Below are 25466 nucleotides of genomic sequence, written 5' to 3' on the forward strand. Positions count from 1 at the left end.
ATCTAGTGCAGTGGCACTGTTGTATGTCTTCCCGCATACTGACAAAATATTCATTTTAAGCACCTGAACAGCTGACATATAAAAACAAATAAATAGAGGCATTCTTAGTACGCTAGGCCAAGCGTTGACAGAAGTTTAGTCGACAGAGCTGGGAAGGAAAAATTTTGAAAACAGCACATGCTGTGAAAGCCATTTGAATGCCCTAACACTAACCTGAAAAATGGAGCTAATTGATGATCAAATGCTCCAGGACGTGCTTCACTCTTCTGACCTGTGCAATCAGATGTGAGTGCCTGCCTAAACACAAACTACAACCTAAAGAGCAAAATAAAACACCAAAATGCTGCTAAAGGAGAAATGGCTTAAACAAACACATCTACCACACAATTCAATATAAGAAATAAATCCATAAAAGAATGGAGTCTGTCAAAAAACGTTTTTGAGACAAAATGAACTTCTTGTGCAAGATGAACTTGTCCCAACTAACCACATGCAGACAACTTTATAACATTTCAGTCATCTTAGATACAGTACCTTGAATTATGCAAAATGAACAAGTCCAACAATGAAAAAAAAAACAAAAAGGCACCAACATAGCACAGAATGAATGCTAGCTAGCACAGCAGATACTTTTTACTGTTTACAGGTGCTAGTGACACCCTTAAATTGGTGCAGAAAAGTGTTGATTGATGAAATTTGCAGTGAAAATGCTGCATTCATCGCTGACTGTGTTCACTGAATATTTTCCTGGAAATGTGCGATGTGGCTGGCTTAAACAAACTTTTTTTTTCTGCCCCCCCCATCCCCCCCCCCCCCCCAGGAATTTTGAGAGGCCAGTGTGACACCAAAGAGCTGTAGCAGCTAATGTTGGATGGGACAGCCGCCCAAGTATACAACACTGATCCTAGTATTGGGCTAAAATGAGTGAAAAACTTACAAATACATTTAAAAACATACACAGAAGGAAACTGGACATTTGTTGGGATATTTGTGTGTTAATGGAAATGTCTTTTTACATGAATTTGTATGTGACCTGTGTGTAATATGTGAACCTAAACCCTTGGCTGTGCTGTGCAGTTGAGGCCAACAGAAAGGACTGAAGAATCCATGTGATTTAGTGCTGCACTTATTTGGTAGCAGTGGCAGTGAATGAATAGAAGAGTCATGGAAAAAAATAAAAGACAAAACAAAGTGTGAGTACCTGACATTAAATCTGTGCAGGGCGAGCCTCAATGTATTCATGCTTCCTATCTGCCATTGTCTGTGATAAATTTTACTATTTGGATATTTAATTCTAAAGTGCTATTGTATATAAATGCAATGAATTATTATTATTATTATTCATTTTATCTCAGGGAGGCATGGTGGTGCATTGGTCAGCTCTGTGGCCTCACAGCTCATGTTTCTGGCCACAATAATTGGTCCAGCAGAGTTAGAAGATATTTCCCGAGCTGCCAGGGACACTTAAAAGACTACTGCACCATTATGATTCTCTCAGTTCAGTTCCTCCTTCCCCATTAACCTCAATGCATTTTGTGGAGTTTGGCAAAGTTCCCGAACATTTCTATGATTTCACTAAAATTGAGGCAAAGCAAATTCAGTGAAGTCCACTCACCACTAGTTCAGAGCACCAAATTCATTGAGGTTTTATTAATGAAATGACACGATTAACACATTAAAAGGCATAACTTTGGAGGCATGGCCTTGAAAATTAAAGTTTTATTCAGCTCTTATTTTTTAAACACCTGGCAAGCGAGTAGGATTTCAGTGAAACTCTGCTCTTGCTTTTCCAAACTCCCATGATATACCACCAGAGGGACATCATGAGGTTCAATGACAGGTGGCACATCCACTTTCCTCTCTAGAGCAGCACCATACAGCTCTTGGCGCTCCAACTGTTATCTTCTTCAATCATTGTTTAAGTTGGAGCTTTGCCTCCTTTTAAAAGAAACTTTCTCGCTGTTTCTCCTGGCAGTCCTCAAGATACAGTTTCTCATAAACTGCTAAGAGTACAATAATGACAACAAAAAGCAAGAATGTATAATTAAAATGAAAAGCTGGCAATGTAACAAAATTAAATGAAGAAATGAATATATATACTGCATATCTATTATAAAAGGAAATCCTGAGACGAGACTTTCTCGGAGGTAATTTCAACTCCCGCGAGAGATAATTTCAGGTCCTGCTAGATGAGACTTTTTGCCAAGTGATTCTGACAAGTCCTGCCCACTTCTCAAACATTTACAACCCCACCCACGGTCCAATCACTTCTCATTCATGTTAATGCAATTGTCAGACACAGTTCTTGCGCTCTCAGCTCCAAGCGGAGCCAGAAATAAAAGACAAAGAGTAGAAGACAAAGTAAAACTTCGTAAAGAGGTTCAAAAACGCTGGCGCAATATAAATGCAGAGCATGTCAGAGATTATGAAAGTACTAAACTTCGAAAGTCTCAAAAAAATGATAGTAAACATCGCATTAGCACTAACAAACTGAAATTATTACTCGGTGAAAATAACGGAACAGTGAAAAGAGATTGAATATATGGGCATAGGTGATATGACAGAAGTATGTAAATATTGCTCGGCTTTAAACTTTAAGTTAGAGACCTGTAGATCATCTAATTTGCATTGCCATCAGGCAAAAGTAGTGTTTCTTCCCAATGAAGAGGCGTATCCGTGAGAATTTAAAATTTTGTTGTTTGGTGAATGTGAAATCCACATATGCGAGTGAGAGAGATGCGAAGTGGCGGGCATTGGCGAGCAAAGCAAGGAGGGGGGCAGAGCCCCCTAGTATATATATATATATATACATAAAAAACAATGCTTCATAAATGTTGTATTTTGCATGTTTTAGTTTCATTTTCTTCTTATGTGTCATGTGACTGCAAAGGGTTCTCAGCTGCGGCCAGGCTAGTAAATGATCACTTTTTTTCTATTGGTTTCTATGGTGCTTTAGAGCAGCACATGTTTCAATTGGTCAGACTCCTTGGCTGCTGGTGTCCAATCAGGGGTCAGCCCAATTACCTGTGGGTTAAATATGGCCACTCCACTGATATCCAATATCCCTCAGTGGACAATTCCAAGCAAAATAAATATCTCTTTGTATTGTAGATAAAGATGAAAATCAGCCAGTTAGGTTACGCTTCAGGTTTTTGATTATTGTTCTTTCTACTTTTTATGCTGTCATCATGTTAGGATCTCCTGGCATTTTAATGCTCATAATAATCCTTGGGTCTTTGTTCTTAACAATAAGCAGGCAATGCATATGAGGGCAAAGCTTACAATTTAATGCACAGTGCACAGTGACGTACTGATTATTGATTGAACTTCACCGCTCCCAACAGATTCACTCACATGAACCATCCTAAGGCTTGCTCCTCAAATGTCAAACCAGTATGGGTGGAGGACACAAGGAAGACATGAAAACCTCACACAGAGGATGAGAATTAGGCCAGGGTTCAAGCATTGTGAGGTAGCAACATACTGACTGTGCCATCATGCCAACCTTACACAATATTTATCTAAACGCAGATTCAAAGAATTGTTTTGGATTATAGTTGGGCCAGTTGACAAGCTCCTCTTTGGAGTGAATCTGAAAAGGAAACTTTGCACCTGTTACTATAACAAATGTTTCTCTGTGCTGGCATGTCATCCATAAAGCTGAAAAGTGAAAGACAAGTAAGTCAGTACTTGGTACAGACATGGCTTTGTCCCTTGTTGTGAAGCATGCCTCATTTGAACTGAAGGCTGGGACTGACTAAGATTGCATAATAAGGTCACAAATGCTGCACTATTGTTTAGTTTATATGTGCATTTTCTATACTGTGTTTAAACTGCGCTAGTTAATTTGCAAGACAATATTGTGTTGAACACGTTGACTTTCACTTTTATAAAGGCAATCAAAAATAGTGTGCATTGTCTGGAAAGCACATTAGATTTCCACCAGAAACATGGGCCTTTGTCTGATGGTCACCAATTCTTTCACTGTTGACATTAATTATAGCTGTGCACTGCCTAATTCGTTCATTAGAATTCTGCTTGGCAGTAAATACTTCAAGGCTGCTTACTCTTTTATAACCCATTACAGTAAAATACACAACTAAGACAAATTTACTCTACATGAAAGCAGTAATGGAGCAAGAGCTGAAAAAGGTCAGTCAGGAGTGTGTAGTAAGCAGTTGGCTCTGGTAGTGATCAAGATCAGGTTTGCCCCTAGCACTGAGCTCATCTCCTGCCTAGCATGAACCTTTGTGCTTGCGGCCATGGCTCAGCGGTGTACCCAACACACACAAGCAACCTAAACTATCTATCTATCTATCTAAACGATTAGGCTAAAGATCTGCTGTAGCCTGGCCTCTTAGTATCATTATGAATGGCAGAGCGCCATTGCTGTGCAGTAATCAGTTGTGAAACTTTCCTCTTCTTTCTATAAACTTGTTATGTAGGTGAGGTAAGGTGTATTCAGGTAATTATTCGTTCATGTCTGATTTATAATCTGTACAATATGAATATTGTTATAACAGACAGCAAAGCAAAAACAAGTTACGTCCAGCTGTATGTGAGGTCTATGACAGTGACTAAAAGTTTACCTTATTAGTTCTTCACTGATCACGATCTTCTTTTGAAGGGTAGCGTGGTAATGCAGTGGTTAGTGTTGCTATCTCACAACTTACAGAAATCTAAATTGACATTTTGTGTGTACGTCACACACTCATCGAACTTTCTGGGTATTTTGGTTTCCTCCAGCATTCTAAAGATTCCCACTTTAGATTAATGGATGACTCTAAGCTGAGTGTGTGTGTTTACATGACTGAGCTCACTTATCCACCCTTGCTTCCTACCATGTGCTTTGCTGCCAAGATGGACTCCAACTTTTTCTAACCACAAAAAGAAACCAGCAGGATTGGAAAATGCTTTTCCCTTTGTTCAGAAAGTAACATGTTTTAGTGAAATGGCCACAAATCTGGTCTCATCACAGGCCTTTTTGCTAATAAGCCATTGTCTACCACCACTCCACTGTCCAGTATGTCCCTTTGGATTCCTCCCTCTGGCCTATGGCCACCAATCGACCCACATATTCATTGGTTAAACATTTGGTGGGCTGTCTCCATTGTCCATAACTGAAACAAATATAACTAACAAACTTGCAGTCCCTGCGGTGGGTTGGCACCCTGCTCAGGGTTTGTTTCCTGCCTTGCGCCCTGTGTTGGGTGGGATTGGCTCCAGCAGACCCCCCATGACCCTGTAGTTAGGATATAGCAGGTTGGATAATGGATGGATGAAACTTGCAGTCCTTGAGGACAAGGCCAACAGCCGTTATTTCCATTCTTAGGATTTACATGAACACAAATGCGCAGAATTTATATTGCTGTGGATACTTGGCTTGTTCCGATACAACTTTAAAGCTCTTCTGTTAGTTCTTAGGCTCATTGAAAATATGCCAAGGTGTACTACCTGGTCTTTGAGAACTTAAAACAGTTCTCAATCACTATGACCACACTAGGGAGTGGCGACATGTTGCACTTGTACATGTTACACTGTACCCTGTATGATTGTTAATACTACTCCTACTAATGCTACGTAACACATTAGGACGTTTTGTTTACTAAGCTGTGGGAAGTATTTATGTACCCAGACAGTCAATCAGTCCTTTAACATGTCTTTCACAAACACCTAAAAATGATGGAGTGTCAGGTCAGAATCTAAAGTAATAAAGTGAATGCACATGAACGTACAATATCACTGAGAGTTAATAAGTAGCTCCCTGATAGGGGGAGCTCAGCACACCAGGACTGTAAGGTAACCCCAATCACGTTAATCATCTTTATTTGGGCTTAGACTGAAACTGACCTGAGGATGGATTGGCCTCTCGTGGACTACAGTCCACTGACACTGAGCTCCTCAACTCTTTGGATTAACTGTTTCTTTACTTGTCTTGTCACCTTTCATAGCCTTGTTCAGAGGGGTGTAACTGGAAGAGCAGGTGCCCTGTGGGTTGTCTTTCTCTTCTTGGGTGGTCTTTTTGTTGTGACTCTTGGCTTCTGGTTCCACACCCCACCTCTGAATTCCTGACCTTACTTCTGCTGTGCCTGCTCTCCTGGACGTTTAAGCACGTCATAGATGCAACTGTTTTAAAAAATAAATACAGGAACAGCAGATCTAAATTGAAAAGTGGAAAAAGAATTCCCTTATGATTTTAATGTGACAGACCCAGGGAAAGAATGCTGGCAAGCGCAAGCAGCAAGGCTCAATGAATGGTGGATGAGAGTTACATAATAAGTCTTTGGAATGGTGAGAAAGGCTGCCATTGAAGGGTATCAGATGACTGCAGGCTTGGTATGATGTAAGTGACAATGACAGTTAATCTGGGGTGTTGAGTGAAAAGCTTTCTAAGTCCAGAGGAAAGTTTTGACCATAATAGATGCCAGTGTAGCGGAGTCTGTTTATCAATGTTCTGAAAACGGTCAGATTTGTTAATACCGTGCTGTTGATGAAGCAGTGAGGCAACATAACCATTAACTTTCAAAATAAGCTAAATGGTTTCCTGTCCGTTGAAAACCTCCCTTATGTTCTGATGGGTTTGTTTTCTTTACCTCTCCTGCTGGACACTGGGACATGAATGAATAACTACTAAGCCAAAGTACAGCACTGTGCCATTTATTTAAGAGCAAGTGTTTTATCTTTCCAGCTGTTTGCTTAAAAATCTGTTTTGTTTTCACTGAATTCATATGTTGTTCAGGACAATAGTTAAAAATACAGTTTCAAAGTCTAATCCATCCATCCATCCATTTTCCAACCCGCTGAATCCGAACAGGGTCACGGGGGTCTGCTGGAGCCAATCCCAGCCAACACAGGGCACAAGGCAGGAAACAATCCTGGGCAGGGTGCCAACCCACCGCAGAAAGTCTAATCATATTTCCTATATAAAAACATAATGATGGTTTCCGGAAAAACTATTTCTAAAAATTATTCTGTATCCACTTTAAAAGCTCTTACTTGCAAATTCATTTGACAACTTCATCTTTTGTTTTGGTAATCTTTTCTTATCTGTACTCCAGATATCAGGAAGAATCAAGTAGCAGCTGGAGTTCTATTCATCCATTTCTCACTTGCACCCACTTTGTTCAATTCACGGTCATCTCAGCAGCCCTGTGCACCGTAGGAGGAACAATCCCTGTGGTGCATTAAGTCAGTCCGTTACAGGGCCCACTCATATTCACTCATGCCAGGCTCATTTTGGAATTGCTAATTAAATGAACACTCCTGTCTTTGGGATACGGAAGGACCACCAGAGTATCTGGAGCAAACCCCACACAAACACAGGGAGGCACTAACCACTGCACTTCTTCAACACCCTTTTAGGTTCTAGTCTTGGCTGAAAAAAGGCATAATACAGATGTGGACAAATTTGATGGTACCCTGCCACATAAAAAGAAGAACCCACAATTGTCTCTAAAATAACTTGAAACTGACCAAATTAACTGGTGTCCATGATTGTTTATTCCATATTTAAAAGTCAGACTTCGCTTTAGAGTTTTGATTCAACAGAATGTTTAAAATAATAACGCAAGTGAAAATTGCATAGACCGAAACGATAGGACTCTTAACCTAATATTTTGTTGCACAACCTTTAGAGGCAAGCAATTCTTATACCTCTCAATGAGATTTCTGCACTGTCAACAGGTAGTTTGGCCCACTCTTCTTGAGCAAGCTGCTTGAGCTGTACCAGGTTTAAAGGGAGCCTTCTTCAGACTGCATGACTTGGTTTTTTTTTTCATAGATATTCAATAGAATTCAAATCAGGGCTCATAGAAGTCTACTTTAGAATAGTCCCATGTTTTGTTCTTAGCAATTCTTGGATGCTTTTAGCTGTGTATTTTGGGACATTATCCTGTTGGAGGATCCATGACCTGCGATTGAGATGGAGCTTTCTGAACACAGGACAGCATGTTTTGCTCCGGAATGTCCCAATAGTCTTGAGATTTCATTGTTCTCTGCACAGACTCAAAGCACCCTATGGCAGACGTAGCAAAGCCGCTTCCAAACATTACCGAGCCTTCTCCTCCATGTTTCATGTTAGGTATGGTATTCTTTTCTTTGAAAGCTTAATTTTTTCTTCTGTGGACATAGAGCTGATGTGACTTGCCAAAAAGCTTCAGTTTTGTCTCATCTTTCCAAAGGACATTCTCCCAGAAGCATTGTGGTTTGTCAATATCCATTTCAGCAAATTCCACATTGTTTTTTTTTTACGTTTTCCTTTCAACAGTGCAGTCCTCCTTGTTCTTTCTCCATTGAGCCCACTGTCACTCAAAAAGTGATGGATGCTGTGATCAGATGGTCTTTGACCTTGGAGTTCAGCTTGTATCTCTTTGTAAGTTGGCCTTGACTTTTTGACTCCCATTCTCACTATCTTTCTGCCCATTCTGGGGTCAATTTTCCTCTTGTGAACATACCAAGGAGGTTGACTACAGTACTGTGGACCTTAAATGTCTCAGTAATATTTGAAACTGTTGTCACAGGAACATCAAGCTGCTTGGAGATGATCTTAAGCCTCTGCTTTTAACATGCTTGTCTATAATTTTCCTTCTGGTCTCCTCAGACAAATCTCTCCTTTGCTTTCTCTGGTCCATGTTCAGTGTATAACACATAATGATACCAAACAGCAGAGTTGACTACTTTTCTCCATTTAAATAGGCTGAATGACTGACAATTGCAGACATAGTGATACTAGACATAGACTTAGTGATACTAATTCCAGTTATTTATGACCTTTTCTGGTGGTACCAACAAATGTGTGCAGGCCATTTTAGAATATCTATGAAGAATAAGTAATACTTGCTCTTTTCACACTTGCTTTGCTTTACTTGTGACATATCAAAGGCATGCAAGTATGCATGGGACAACTGCTTTTCATTTAATTAGTTTTCTGGAGGAATGTAGCAACTTTTCAATGAGCTGTAAGGGTACCAACAAATTTGTTCACATCTGGACCTTCTTTATAAATATGTGCTACATTCTACTTCCAAATGTTGTTTTTAATTTTAAGGATTTTGTAAGTTTTTCCAAGCCAAAGTAAACTGACCTCACAGCAGAGGTGAGGAGTGGATTCACAGTGGCCTGTGCTTGACCACATTCACAGTCTGGCATATCCATTTTGAACACTGCTTTCAGGGTGTACAATTTCCAGTTTAATCATTAGGTTGCTCAGTGATCAACTGGATAAATTATATTATTCAACAGATTTATTTGTTTTGTTTTGTTTTCTGTCATGACGCATTCAATCTGTTGTTGCATATTATTTATGGTAGATGCTTAAAGGTTGGAGAATGACTGACTGACTTGTGCTAATGTGCAGTAAGAAAACCAGAAAGACCAACCATTACTAAACCTGCATAATCCACTTCAAAAGTAGGTACCTATCTCAGCATCTTTGAACACATAGACAAGGCACCAGTCCATCACATACACACATGCACTCACAAAGGGAGTTGGAAATTAACATCTTTAGGATGTGAGAAGAAAACCCACACAGACACCGGGAGAACATGCAGACTCCAAATACCAGACAGTTGGATCCAGTCTACTGCAGTTCCAAAGCTATGCTAACCACTGTGGTATCAGGCCACTTGATGTTAGCGTAACATGAGACTGTTAAGCAAGCTTAATCCAGTTCAGACCTTAACCTTTTAACACTGGGTGTGGGCCATAATCAGCTCTGCATGGGGCCAACTCATACACAAACTCGCATGGGGCCAATATAACAACAACAACATTTATTCACATTGTACATTTTCATACAAATAATGTAGCTCAAAGTGCTTTACATGGTGAAGAAAGAGAAAAAAAGACAAAATAATAATTATAATAAGAGAACACTAATTAACATAGAATAAAAGTAAGGTCTGATGGCCAGGGAGGACAGAAAAAACAAAAAAAACTCCAGACGGAATGTAGAGACACCTAATGACTGAATAAATATTTTTGGGGAAGTGAGGGGAAAATCAACACAGGCAAGGGGAGAACATTCAAAACTCCACACTAACATATTTGTAAAGGTCATATTTTAAGCTGCTGCATAAGAAGCACACAAAGTATTACTACTTCAGTTGACATGCAGTTAATGGGGTCATTTATATGATATACTCTGCCCGGGACCAAGAAGCTCACTACTGATCATGCCCTGCCTTTTTACTTTTGTCTCCCAGATTATCTCTTGTTCATTTAACATTTAATGCCAAAGGCTTAGAGTACTGAGTTATACATACAGTGTGCTTAGAGAAAACCTGGAAAACTAAGAGTCAAACATAAAGATGGAAAACTGATTCATTTTCCTTTTTTTTTTTTAAACAATTTAACTTTTGCTATGTGCAGCAGATAACAACATCCATTTATTTATTTAAAGTTAACATTTTATAATATTTATAATAAACTTTTTTGGCTGTACTCATTCTTTCACCTCTTAATTAAAACCATGCCTGCATCTTTTGTCACAAACATAAAGAAATTACCATGAATTACACCAATAATCAAAAACCTAAAAAAACACATTGTACTTCCTTAACATTCATGAAAGGTAAAGAATCTCATGTGTCACAAATCATTGGCAGAAAATGCAATACTGTAATAAGCCCTGCAGGCAAACATACATTATGAAATATTTTGGCAGAGGTTAAATGAATGGAAGAATCGTTTTTTGTTTTCTTTCCTTTTATATGTTATTAATAATTGAAGAAGTGAGGACAAATTCCCATAACAAAAGGAAAGACTCCTGATGTGTGAATCCAATAATCTACTTACAGCACTGATCAGCCTGCCCGAGAACGCTTATTTATCAGAGGTCTGTTTATACAGTATGTCAAGGTGTATGGAGCTATCCAGCTTGGCATATACGTGGTGTATCTTTATGACAACCTTAAGATAGTTTTAGTCAAATTCCAAATTCATTAGCACATCCATCCGGATGTAATTGAATTTACAGTGCATATAGAAAGTTATTATACCTCTTTGAAATAGTTACTTTATTTGTCATATAGCCTGAAATCAAAAACAATGCTCAAAATAACTTTTATCAGTTTTACTTACAAATGTTGCCCCGCGGCTTCAAACTGTTGAAAAGAAAGTGACCAGCTCAGAAAATTAATTAAAAAATGAAAAAGAAGAATGAAAGGATTAGAAAAGTTATCAATCCACTAATTTACTACTTAGTAGAGCCACCGTTTGCTATAATTACAGCCATCAATGTTTTTGGATATGTCTCTATTAGCTTTGCACACCTAAATTGGGGAATGTTTGCCTATTCTTCATTGCAGAATTGTTCGAGTTCAGTCCAATTCCAGGGTGAGCAGCAATGGACTGCTCTCAAGTCCATCCACAGATCTTCTATTGGATTTAGATCAGGGCTCCGAGTTGGCCACTCGAGGACCTTCACTTTCCTATCCTTAAGCCATTGTGTTGTTGTTTCGGCAGTATGTTTAGGATCAGTGTCATGCTGGATGGTGAATGGCCTTCCCATCTTCAGCAGGTTTTCCTCAAGAATTTGGACATACTTGGCAGCATCCATTTTCCCTTCAAACCTGAACAATCGCCCAGTCCCTGTTTAAGAGAAACACCCCCAAAATATAATGCTGCCACCCTCACGCTTCAGAGTGGGTATGGTGTGTTTTAGATGGTGTGCTGTGTTTCCTTTTCTCCAAACATAGTACTTGGTGTTTAATCCATAAAGGTTAATTTTTGTCTCATCAGAGCATAGCACTTTTTTCCACATGGCAGCAAACAAGACGGAATGTGGTACTTTTTTTTAGAAAAGGTTTCTTTGTTGCCACTCTGCCATATAGGCTAGCTTCATGTAAAGCTTGATAGATTGTTGTCACATGTACAGATCGACCTGTCTCATCCATGAAACCTTGGAAGTCCTTCAAAGTTGCCTTTGGCTTTTTGGTAGCCACTCTGATCAACACCCTTCTAGCTCAGTCATCCAGTTAGGACAGACAGCCTGATCTTGGCAACATTTTGGTGGTGCCATACACCTTCCACTTCTTAATGATGCTCTGAACAGTACTTAGAGGGAAAGCCAAAGCCTTTCAAAACTTTTTATAGCCTTCTCCTCACTTGTGCCTTTCTACAACTTTATCCCGGAGGCCTTTTGACAGCACTTTCCCAACCATGTTGGTTTCTTTTTTGGAAATCTTGCACTATTGGTAGTGAAATCTTCAAGAGACAGCTGGTTTTATTCTGAGGTAATCAACAAAACAGCAATCGATGTCAGGTAGGACAATTAGAATAGTGTTTGACCTGGCAACCGATCTGATTAAGTTTCTCAGGGTATGATTACTTTACCAAACCAGGTATTTCACTAAGTGATTTTTAATAATTGCAGGTTAGGTGCATTGGCGATCCTAAATTGTCCCTGGTGTGTGCATGGTGTGTAGGTGTGTGTGTGTGCCCTGCGGTGGGCTGGCGCCCTGCCCGGGGTTTGCTCCTGCTTTGCCCCCTGTGTTGGCTGGGACTGGCTGCAGCTTACCCCCGTGACCCTGTGTTAGGATGTAGCGGGTTGGAAAATGACTGACTGACTGCCCAGTATGTTTCAGAATGCCATTTTCACATTGACAAAGAGGGTTATAATGTGTACATACAGCTAAAAAAATCTGACTTCATTTATTTTATTTTCCAGGGTGTAATATGACAAAAGGCATACATTTTCATAGGGTATGATGACTTTCTATAGGCACTGCGAGTGCAGAATTAGAGATCTGCAGTGGCTTGTGGGCACTGCGAGTGCAGAATTAGAGATCTGCAGTGGCTTGTGGGCAGATAATTTAAGAGTAAAAATGTGTTTATTTCTATTAATGTTTAACCAACATGACCTTGGGTGAATGTTAAATATATACTGTGTGTGTGCATAGGTTTACACATACATTTTGATGCTACTTTGTTATCTTTCTGGTGAACATGGGGCCTATCTGATAAGATGTTTTCTAGGAGCAAGAGTACCACCACGTAACACAAGGCAAGGAAATGTCCTGCAGCAAACCTCCAATAGTTAGAAACCCAAACTGGCAGGGAGAAAGCAGTTAGACATGGCAGCAAGGGAAATGCAATGGGCTGCGGCACCCATGCAGGAAAGAAAGAGTTACAGCCTGGAAGACACAAATGATAACTCAGTAGATACTCTGAATCCTCTTCCCAGAGTGAGATCTCATTGGCAAGTAGGCAGGATGGCTCTGAACAAAGGAGGCAGTTGAAAGAATTGATAGTATATGGCAACTCTTAAAGGTAAGGAATGGTAAAAGTCCACTTGTAACACTACAGCTCATTAGACAGCTGCACAAGGTGCCAACTGTGAGGAGTTAAAGGTTTTTGCATTTTTAGGTAAGGAGATTAGCAGAAGTCTAAAGGACCTCATCTTTTAAGGGTTACAGCTCAGGAGTGTGGAGAAAACAGCATGGATTAATGCACTCACTAAACAAAATATTAGGAAAAACCTTCTTATCCATCCATCAGCCAATCATGTGCTAGCAGTGCAATGCATATCATACAAATACAGGTCAGGAACTTCAGTTCATGTTCATAACAAACACCAGAATGGTGTAAAAATATGATCTCAGTGATTTCAACCATGGAATGATTGTTGGTGCCAGACAGGCTGGTCTGAGTATTTCTGAAAGTGCTAATCTCTTGAGATTTTCACACCAAATAACTCCTGAATTTATTTAGAATGGTGCAAAAAACAAAAAACTCCCATTGGGCAGCAGCAGTTGAAGGGGAAATTTCCTTGCTGATGAGTGAGGTCAGAGGAGAATGGCCAGACTGGCTCAAACTGACAGACAGGCTACGGTAACTCAGATAACCACTCTGTATAACTGAGGTTAGCAGAAACAATGCACAGGGTAAATTTCACAGAAGCTTTAGGAAGGTTTTCTTAACACAGAGAACCATAGACACATGGAATAAGCTACCAAGTAGTGCGGTAGATAGTAGGACTGATAGTAGGGAGGTAGTTAGGCTACAACAGCAGAAAACCAAACATCGCTTGGAGTGAGTGGTGGCTCTGAGGCTAAGGATCTGCGCTGGTATCCCGAAGGTTGCCGGTTCGAATCCCCGTCACTGCCAAAAGAGATCCTACTCTGCTGGGCCCTTGAGCAAGGCCCTTAACCTGTAATTGCTCCAGGGGGCACTGTACAATGGCTGACCCTGCGCTCTGACCCCAAGGGGTATGCGAAAAAACTAACAAACACTGTTGTAAGTCGCTCTGGATAAGAGCGTCTGCTAAATGATGTAAATGTAAATGTATCCTCAGTGCCACAACGTCTCAAGTGTTGCAAGAAGGAATGGCGACATTACAAAATACTGAATGCTTTACCGTTTCAACTTTTTTTAGAATGTGTTGCATGCCTGAAATGCTGGAATGGATGAATATTAACAAATGAAATGGACTGGAGAAAACATTAAATATTTTGGGTTCATACTGTCTGCAATAAACTAAAAGTAAATTTAAAAATCACTGCTTTTTTTTTTTTAATTTGTATTTTCCATACTGTTCTAACTTTTTATGATTTGGGTCTATGTGTATAGTGTCTTTATTTGTATGTATATATCTAAGTAAATGTATACACTACTTTCATTTTTTGTATTCGGTTTCATGAAAAAATTAGGATACCCCTTGCCAAATTACATATTTTGCTGATATTTGAAGTAAAAAAATGAAATGCAACTTCAAAACAAACCATTCTCACAAAGCCAGAAGTATAAAACCTATGTCTGGAGACAACCATGACTAACTTTCGCTTAAAAGTGGATGGCTACAAATAGACACTCAGTTTGAAATTTCTAAACCAATCCATCCCCTTGTGAAGGTGGGACTCAAAGAGTAGGGGTGGCGAATTAAATAGCAAAGCTAACAGTATGCTTGTTAAACTGGAAGAAATAAACTTAATCCATTAGGCTCAAAAGTCAAGACAGGCGTAAAGAATTTAGGGGTAACTACTGACTCTGACCCGAATTTCAAATCACATATTAATCAAATTACTAGGACAGCATTTTTTCACTTAAGAAATATAGCAAAAGTTAGATCCCTTATAACTTTGCAAGACGCTGAAAAATTAGTTCACACTTTTGTTTTCAGTCGGCTAGATTACTGTAACGCACTCCTCTCAGGACATCCCAAAAAAAGACATAAATCGATTGTAACTAGTGCAGAATGCAGCTGCTAGAATCCTAACTAGGAAAAGAAAATCTGAGCACATTTCTCCAGTTTTGATCTCACTACATTGGTTACCTGTGTCATTTAGAATTGACTTTAAAATCCTGCTTATGGTTTACAAAGCCTTAAATAATCTCGCTCCATCTTATATTTCAGAATGTCTTACACCTTACACTCCAAATCATAACCTTAGATCTCCAAATGAGTGTCTGCTTAGAATTCCAAGAACTAAACTTAAAAGAAGTGGTGAGGCGGCCTTCTGCTGTTATGCACCTAAAATCTGGAATAGCCTGCCAGTAGGAATTCGCCAGCTTAATACAGTGGAGCACTTTAAAACACTGTTGAAAACTCATTACTTTAACATGGCTTTCTCATACCTTCATTTCAGTGTAACCCTGTGGTGGCGATCTGCTCCACCACCACCACCTGATCAAAGCACCATGAAGTCCCTACATTGATGGATCAAAGGGCAGATGTCCACATGACCATCGTCATCATCTAATTCTTTCATGTGAAGCCTGTAAACCATGAGGACTGATTGAGGTCATTTATGTAAGGTAGAATGCCCAGAGTTGGCCGAGTGGTCTCGTGGCCTCGGAACCCCTGCAGATTTTGTTTTCTTTCTCAAGCCCTCTGGAGTTTTTTTTTGTGTCCTCCTGGCCATCAGACTTTATTTTTTGTTACTTAGCATTGCCTAATCTTATTTTTCTATATTTCTTTTTTCTTTCTTCATCTTGTAAAGCACTTTGAGCTACATCATTTGTATGAAAATGTGCTATAGAAATAAATGTTGTTGTTGTTGACAGACATCAAGCCTGTGGTCACGACAAATAAACTTCTATGACTAAAAAGTCGACTCTGATTAACATGTAAATGTCTGTCAGCTTTTACAAAAAAACATTGTCTATGAACACAGTTCATCACTGCATCCATAAGTGCAAGCTAAAACTCTGTAACTCAAAGAAGAAACCAGAAGATGCTTGTATTTCTGTGCATCACAAATCACATTTCAATAGAGTCTCTCTGATAAAAGTGCATCACTTTTCCTTTCATTCAGTGGCGGAAACAATTGACTGAAATGTGAGATCCACGCACTGAAACATAGACCCTGGCTTAGACATTTGGGGACCCTCCAAGTTAATGGCTAAATACGAAATATGAGACACTGTGAGTAGCTGTTTGTTTTACAAAAGCAGCTACTGCACTGCTATACAATTAGTCATTCTATATAATTCAAGGTATGCTGTGTTATGCATTTTATATTTAATAAAAATGTAACTTAACATGCACTGCAGTAGAAGTAACGCATTTAGAATATTTGCAATGAAATGCAAAAAGATGATGAAAAACCTTTATCGAGTATTTCAAAACATTTCTTCGTTCTTTCACTCGTTCATTTAAATTTGCCATATCATCTAAAACGAAACATAAAGCATACTTTGATGGTAGTAAGCATAAAGATGCTCCATACCCAAATAAAAATGTCAGATGAAGGCAATGAAAGGGAATAACTAATTAAGAAAAAAACGTGCTTAGAAGTAAAAGTACTGAGGGACAGAGAGACCTCAGATAAATAGCAACTGCTTTTACCAGGGTTATTTTTTTTAAACAAGTGAATGGATACGACTGCCTGCCCAAATTGGTTATTTAGGTTAATATTCTACAGACTGTGACTTTGCATGTTAATGAAATGTGAAGTTTTGCTTTTCAAAGTTGAAATCTGGCTAAAGCAGTGTTACTGTTTTCCACTATTGCAGATATCAAGTTACAAAATAATATCTCCAAAAGCTGGTAGGTACAACGGCTTTGTCAACATAATTTATGTGGTGAAACAAGCTTTGAGTGAACATAACAAGGCGTAAGTCTCTATAGGCAAGAAACCCTTAATTACACATTGAGCCACCATCTGCCACTCCAAAAATCAGAATTTTGGCTTTCATGGCTTAGACTTCTTAGGATTAATTGTTAAAAACCACTGCGAATCTCGTCACATTTTACCTTTATTTACGACAAGACAGTGCATAACAATAAAACAAATTGCATTCATTTACCTTTATTGTAGATTGGTAATGCTGCAAAGATGTCAAGCTTCTTGCATAATCAAACTGAACATGAATTATACTACTAATCAATATACAAAGTTTCAGTTATAGTCATTTTTAAAAATTAAAAAACATTCTCACTTTGGAATAGAGGACTTATTGCTGTTTAAGTTGCCGAAGACACAAACAAGACATGCACATTAGTAATCAGCAGAGTTTTTTGTCTGTGGTGAACAAACAGAAATTTCAGACTGGGCATTAAAAGGGCTTTAAGTTTTGCTTGTCAGCAAAAATGTGTACATTTCAGTAACTACTGAAATACTTAGTCAGGCATATAGCAATGTAAATATTTTACTCTCCTTAATATCTGAAAAATATTGTTCTTGCAGTTTATTCAGCAGTTCTTTCATTAGTTCAGTTTAACTAATTTCCCTTGTCATAACATAAACTAAAATATTTGTTTTGGTGTATTTTTTGTGAAATCTACAAAAGATGTGTAATATGACAGTTAGGACATTATGTGTATGTTACCTTTAAATACTATATTAAATCCCAAAAAAATCTATTTTGTGATCCAAGAGATTAAAATTCTGGGCACTTGAAAAGGATAATTTAAGAAATACTATTATAGTTAATAAATGAGAAACATATCCATTACATGTAAAACTATTTTTGCGACACTGTTCAACTCAAATGGAACTGTCTGCTTTAAACAATATTAATAGTGGATTCAAATAGTGTTTTTGTTGTTAACGCTGTACAACTAATACTGTGTTGTATTATGCTGGTGCCTCCCAGCCAAGAGGTTCAGTGCCATGCCTATTCATTGTCAGTGCTGATGTATTCCAAGTGTGTGGAGGCTTTGTTGGAGTCTTAACGGTTTTCTTCCTGCCTTCTAGAAATGTGCACATTTGGCTAAGATGTGTACCTAAATTTGCCCAGGGTCACTTTGGGTGCCCAGTTTAGTTGGTTTAGAGACAGATTCCTTCCTCTCACTGACTTTGTATTAGAAAGAAACAACTCATCTGTAAAATGGACGGATTTATCTGTGGCAAATTATATTATTTTGATGTGAATTACTATAGAACATCTACATACACATATATATACATATACATTAGCTGTTCCCTGTGGCTCTGCCCGTGTAGTAGTGAAAACAGGACCAACTTTAAAAATCAATAAACAAAAAAGTATTGCTAGTTAAGCTCTAAAATACTGAGGTAGACCGACTCCCCACTCCTTTGTTCACTCTTCCCCCTCCCCTCGGCCCCGCAGCCTGTGTCTCGGATTAGCACGGATATATTGCTCCTGCAAGGGAACTGTGATTCTTAGCATGATGAGAGAAGTCGCAAAATCAATTGGCTGCATCTCTCTCGGATTCGACAAATAAATTGGTACTACAAACAAACTATGATACTTAGTGCGATAAGAGAGGTCGCAAAATAAACCGTAATGTTCAAGCAAATTATAGAAAAAAAAACCACAGATCTAAATCTGTTAGGTAGCTCTCTCATGAAAAGCGGACAGACATACAGACGTTGGATTTTATATATAGAGATGTGTAGCTGTTCTATAAGAATTATATATATATATATATATATATATATATATATATATATATATATATATATAAATCCAACAAACGATTGTCTGTCTATATGTCTGTCCACTTTTCACAACAGAACTACTTAACAGAATTAGATCAGGTTTTTTTTTTCTATAATTTGCTTGAACATTCCGGTTGATTTTGTGAGTTTTCTCATTGCGCTAAGTATCATAGTTTGCTTGCGGCATCGATTTATTTGCTTGAATGAGAGAAAGGCTGCGGGCTGAGGGGGAAGCAGGATCTCAGGAGTGGGGAGCAGGACAGGGTCCTCCTCACTGATGCGGCAGCCTCCATTCGAGTCTGTCTATCTCTTGCAACGTGTTGGAGCATGCCTTGCCTCCGCTTAGCTAGCGATAACTGTTTGTTCAGCAGACATTATCATCTACAGATTGTTAAGGAGTAACGATTGACGTTTTTGAGAGAGACATTGGAGCTATATGTATTTTAGAGTTACAGTTCTCTTCACAGGAGATTTCCACCAGACTTTGCCCATCATCCCAAGTCCAACTCGTGCGGACGAGGTGGATGCATGCCTTAAGTGCTCATCTATTTGAAGTGAAGTCACCAAGCTGTCACTGACTCTCAATATGCGCACCTTTTTGCTTGGGGATGGAACCACAAAATTTTCCCAGCTACTACTGAAAGTGGGGAATGGTTCCTTACAGACAGCGCTATTGCAATAAACAATGATGATTTGTGCACCTCAGTTCAAGATTTGAACAAACTTACTACTGCAGTATACCCTGACATGCCTTTAACTCTAGATCATCCTTTCTTAGTTTGGAGAACGTTCTATCCTCACTCCAAGAAATGACGCTGTTGATAAAATTGATCAATTGGTACTCAAATTGTTTGACATGCGGTCTCTGACATTCACTTCAATAAATACTGTTATAGAAGATAAGGATTCGGTGCATTATCCTACAGAATTTTTAAATTCCATTAATTCTCCTGGCATGCCACTCCACAACTTAGCATTGAGAAAGTAGTAGCACTGATTATCTTTATGAGAAACCTGAGCCCACCCAAACTTTGCAATGGTACTAGGTCTGTCAACTTCAGAATAACATCATAGAGGCGATAATCATCACAGGATGTGTCATTGACGAGAAGGTTTTAATCCCATGCATTCCTCTAATTGTGACGGACATCTTTATTTTAGTTCCCCAAGAAACCTATATGTCTTCCAAAACCAAAAATATTGTATATCAATAGCCCCTCGGATAGGAAAGCTATCAATATAAATTCTACTCAAAACAAATGACATTTTTTTTAATTTTTAATTGATTTTTTTAACATTTGTCCTGTTTCACTACTACGTGGCCGGAGACGAGGGGGGCAGCTAGTATATATATACATATATATATATATACATATATACATATATATATATATATATATACACATATATATTTAATTTAGGAGAGGCTAATTTTCCTTATCAAATTACAGGTAGAATCTGGAGATTTTCCCTGTATTTAAGATGCTGACCATACAAATATCATCCTAATTTGAAAAATATGTATACTTTAATTCAAGTTTCATTTAGAAGGACATACTGAAAAAGTCAAACTGGAAATTTAAAACTATGTTGGCTAAATGGCTTGTTCTTATCAAGAACTTATTTTAGCTCATATGTTAGGATGTATAACAGTGCATAAATTATTCACTTACATTTTACATATTTGTTCTTGTTGACCACAGTTTTTTTTTCTGAAGTTCTCCTGGGAGTGCTGAAATAGGTCTGACTGAGGGCTTCAGCAGATGACCTCTGACTTTGTCTCCTCTACACACTTTTGGCATGGTTGCTGGGACTAAACTAGAAAGATAGCAGCGGTCAGTCCAGGAGTACCTGGAAAGACAAACACTACTACTCATGACTGAAGGTCAAAGGGAGATATTTTATGCATAGAATATTTCTTTTTATGGTGTTTAATTCAGTACTTAGTACACTACTACTTCCACAACCACTTGCATATTATGGCCAAAATTTATTTTCATAAATAAGTGTTGCGGATTACTGAAGTCCTGCTTTGGTATTCTGTAGTCTTCTTTTGCTCTTGTGACATGAATCTGTGGAAAACATGTCTGAAAAATATATTTTTTGGGTTTACAGACAAAATCATCATTTGATATATCAATTGATTTTGGATGACAAAAAAGGCTCCAAAAACAATCCGCTATATCAAAGACGCCTTTAATAAAACATACAGACACTTTTAATTGCTCTTTACAGCAAGCATACAAACACCCTGAGCTGCTAAGTACGGTATGTGTCTTAACCTTCTTGAACTTTACAAGAAAACAAGAAAAAAAAAACAGTAATGAAGCAAATAGTAACAACGTTCCATTAGTTTAGCAGTCTAAATTCTGCCATATACAACAAAAATGTAACAATCATTCTGAAGAAAGTTGGCATGAGGTAAAACATTAGAAAAAACAGTTTTCAAAAATGTCACAGATAAGGTACATGCTTGCAAACTACATTTACAAAAAAGAAAAAACAAAAAGAGAACAAAAAGCTCCACCAAGAGAGCACATTTTAAAGATCAGCAATGGTTCCCCAAAGAATATGTTCCTGTTATTGTTCAGCCTACTAATCAGAACACTTTGTTTTCTGTGTTGTTCAGTTTAAAACAGCCAAAAAGTTGATATATGAAAAATATTTAGTGTTCTGTAAGCAGTAAAAGGCCAACTCACAGTTTTCACAATATTACTCATTAGTCTTTTCAATGAGTCTCTAAGAAATAAACATAGTGTACTTTTTTAAAAGACTAAAAACAACATGGTGAAATTGTTGGAATTTTTGTAAATAAAACACACAGCACATTTAGAAAAGGATTAAAATGAAACAGTTTTGTTACAAAAAATAACTAACTCAATTGTAAAAAATGGTAACAGTTGGAAGTACTTTTTTTCCCACCAAGTAAAACTAATATGTTTTTCCTATTCACATTAGTAATCCAGAAATAGGCAGCATTTTGTCAAAAAATAAGATTTGCAATATTTAAGGATTTCTAGGAAAAATAATTAAAGATTGTAAGTAATCTTACTTCTACGATTTCCTTCAGATCATTTCAGAATGATGTGCATAAATGGCTTTCGTAGAGGACTCCCGCAGACTTGGTGACCTAAATGTGTGCTGTCTGGGATGAAGTGCGTCTAATCCTATATCTTTATGCTTCACGTGGTGCCTTCTACAGACAGGTGGCCCTGGAGGCACAGAAAAACTCAGCTAAAACTTTCTTAGCATGCCAGTCTCTTTCCTTGATGCATTTTGCATATTAGTCACACAGATAAAGTGAAAAGTGTTTATTTACTACAGACTTTGCCTGTCACATTCAACTGATGTTCTTCCTGTAGTAAATAAAAAAACTGTAGGTGCACATAATAAAAATTTAAAATAGGATTAGGCAGGATTCATTAACACATTAATTTCTCATGCTTCACTAATTCAGAAAAATTGTCATCACTATGTTATCAAAAAATAGATATGTACGCACATTGTTACTGTAACTGCAACAGATTCCAACATACAGTAACGTTCCAGGTAACTAAAACTGAAAAATACTTTGTTCACCCATTTCATGTTTGTCGTATGTAAAGAAGTGGTGGTGGTGACGTCGGGTTGGGGATTGCAACAAATAAAGCAAAGAGACCCTACAATGAGAGGCCACTGCATCATAGGGCATAATCATCCCAAACCACTAGACTACTCCTATTGTACTTCATGTTGAAAATGTATGTTATTCAGTGATTTTAGTATAAACTTTGTCAAATTGTTAAAACATTCAAAACATTTTTTTGAAAAAAAATGACAGAAATAAAGTAGGCATGCATCACAAATGTAAACTACCCATATATGTGCTTTTACATCCTAGATTAATATTTAGTTACTTTGTTCATAATTCTTCAAGGTGAAATGCAAATGACATTTAAAAAGTGTAAGCTGGCACTTACAGTAAAGCAGCATGCTTCAGGGTAACTAAGCAATACTGTAAAAACTAACATTTTAAAAACTAAAATTTTATTATAATTTACCCGTTTGATTATGTTGCTCTTCCCCCAACACCAGGACACAGAAACTGAACAAGGTGCATGTCCCGGTTCTATGTGTGTTTCTATTACAAGTAAAGGATTACTTGTACATTCAGTACATCAAATGTACACAACAGATGTGTGCACACAAACCCCTATGGAAAGTATGGAAGAAATTAACTGCAGTGCTAAATACTCCTTGTGTTGCCTTTTATACATTCAAGTTTTTCTGTTTAAGTTATATGGGAAGCCCCTATTTTCCAGTGTATTAAATTATCATCCATATGCATTGATTCATTGCATATCCAAATTTTAAATTCACATGAAACACTGTTAGCAAGTACCTACACTTCTTCTGTGGTCCAATACACTACTTTAGACAAAAAAAATCAAGTATTGCACAAAACAAAACAAATTCAAAACAACTAATGTGAGGTTTTAAAAACATTTCACAGATCATCAGTCCTTTGAATGCACGTTTGTCACTTGCTTAACGATATAGACTAAAGAGTTAGTCTCTGCCACCTCACCATACTGTCAACTTCGACCATGCCGGAAGAGGTTACATATAAAGCACTATGAACCAAGCCATGAAACTATGATTCTAAAACCTTAAAAAAAAGTAATGTAAACAAAACACTAGTTGAAAATGTGGCATCAAAAACTTAATAAGCCAATTAAAAAGATGCTATTCCTGCACCTCTGAATAGTGAGATTGTATTAAACTACCTACATCAGCATCAGCTTCACCACTGCCAGTATGAAGCCACCTGCTCTGTTTCTGCCTTCATCTTAACAATTGCTCTTTTTTAAACGTCTCTGTTATGACAAATCTTTATTTTTCCAATGCAGATACGCTCATGTTCAATATCTTCACTGATATTGCTCCCTAAAATGTTTCCTATATGACCATCTACTTACAGTATATTTATTATACAAAGAAATTTAACATTTCACAGTTAAATGAGTGCGAAGGCATGCTTATACACTACATTCACATTAAAAAAAGAATAAAATAAATACTAAGCTAATTATGTGATGCAGCCCTAGGTAATGGGGTCGCTATTATGTTGCTTGTTGCTTGATATGTTGCCCAAAGTAATATTGTCTCAAATGTAAAGTTTACAACAAAGTTAACAGAAAAAAAACAAAGAGCAATGTTTTCTTAAAATCAGTGCAATGGCAGAATAACACTTACTAAATTCCACCTTTCAACCACATTATGGTTTCTTTGATGTTTTATGTACTTCTGCCAGTTGATGGAAAGAACAAGCTTAAGGTGCTAAAAATATTTCTGTAACCAAATATTCTTATAAAATAGGGTAAAGTGCTTAACAGCTCCATAATGAATGTAAATATCGTAAATATACTCAAAATAAAAGCCTTTTGTCAATGTAAATGAGAGACATACAGTATACAACAAAAGACTGGAAAACATACAAGTCAAGCAGAATAAAATCACTTTGATCTAAATGACATCATGTTAACACTCCTTTAGATTTGAGTTTTTGAGTCCCTTTTGCTAATGAAGGGACTTGAGTTAATCCTCATTGTCAGAAGTCTTTAGCACAGAGTCCTCTCCCAGGATTTTGCACAGCTCATTCAGTCTGTGCTGCATTTTGGGAATCCCCGCAAGCTGGGATTCTAGTCTTTGTTTCTCCTCTGTGAGAGAAAGGCGAGTCGCTGTGTCCAGCTGCTCAAAACGCCAACCCCCTTCACCATCAAACTGTAGAAGGTGTGTATGGTACTTCCTGCAAAAGAAAACAGAAATCAATGTTTTACTCTCTGAACTGACATGTCTTGTCAGGCAGAAAAGCATATTAGCCCTTACATATTATTTTTCATTTTGATCTATTATGTGATGTCCCAAGAATCGCTAAACACTTCAAAGTAACCTACAAGCATTTATTGTACATTAATCAATTAAACATCAGATTGAAAAATAATAAAAAATGACAATCTATATAAAAATGAAGCTTATTTGCATTGGATTAGTTGAAAAAGATCTAAAAATGAAGCTTATTTGCATTGGATTAGTTGAAAAAGATCTAAAATGAATAACACTAATACAAAAAGAACGTCTACCAAAAATAGCATTTAAAATAAAGGAGGTTGTGTATCAACAACAGTCAGGTAGTTTACGGTTTACTTCCCTCATTGTAAACTGCTGTCAAGAGTCATTATTACATGGCAGGAATAATGACTTTTCTGCTTGTTGAGTTTGCATATTCAGAGTTAAACAATTAAATGACACAGTTATTTATATAAAAATTGGCATTTTCATGTTACTACTCAGCATATCTGAATCTACCATTTTTCCACTCTTCTTTTTTTTTTTTTTTTACCAAGGTGCCTCATGGGTATCAATTTCTGTGGTTCAGAGAATAGTTTCTGATACATATGGAGCATTGCAACTGTGAATACCATTTACAATAAACAGTAAGTGTGTCCCCTAGTGGTAGGAATATGATTGAAAAAAACTGACCAAATATGACTATGTCCACTTTGATAAAAAAAATGAACTGTAGTTCTGAGTCACATTCACAAGTTTGTCTACAAATTGAATTCTTACAGTACATTT

At 37.6% G+C, this 25466-nt stretch overlaps 1 protein-coding gene across 1 annotated transcript in view; it reads right to left on the reverse strand.

Annotated features, from left to right (window-relative positions):
• Positions 1-21028: 21028 nt before the first annotated feature.
• The window catches only part of LOC114659708 (ATP-binding cassette sub-family D member 2-like), a 135263-nt gene continuing 130825 nt past the window's right edge, over positions 21029-25466 (reverse strand). Inside the window, exon 10 of the mRNA XM_028812331.2 lies at positions 21029-24636. Coding sequence (XP_028668164.2) covers positions 24426-24636 — 211 coding nt within the window. The 3' untranslated portion in view covers positions 21029-24425. The remainder of the gene's footprint in view (positions 24637-25466) is intronic.

This window comes from Erpetoichthys calabaricus, chromosome 1 (genome assembly GCF_900747795.2).
Source record: "Erpetoichthys calabaricus chromosome 1, fErpCal1.3, whole genome shotgun sequence".
NCBI lineage: Eukaryota > Metazoa > Chordata > Cladistia > Polypteriformes > Polypteridae > Erpetoichthys > Erpetoichthys calabaricus.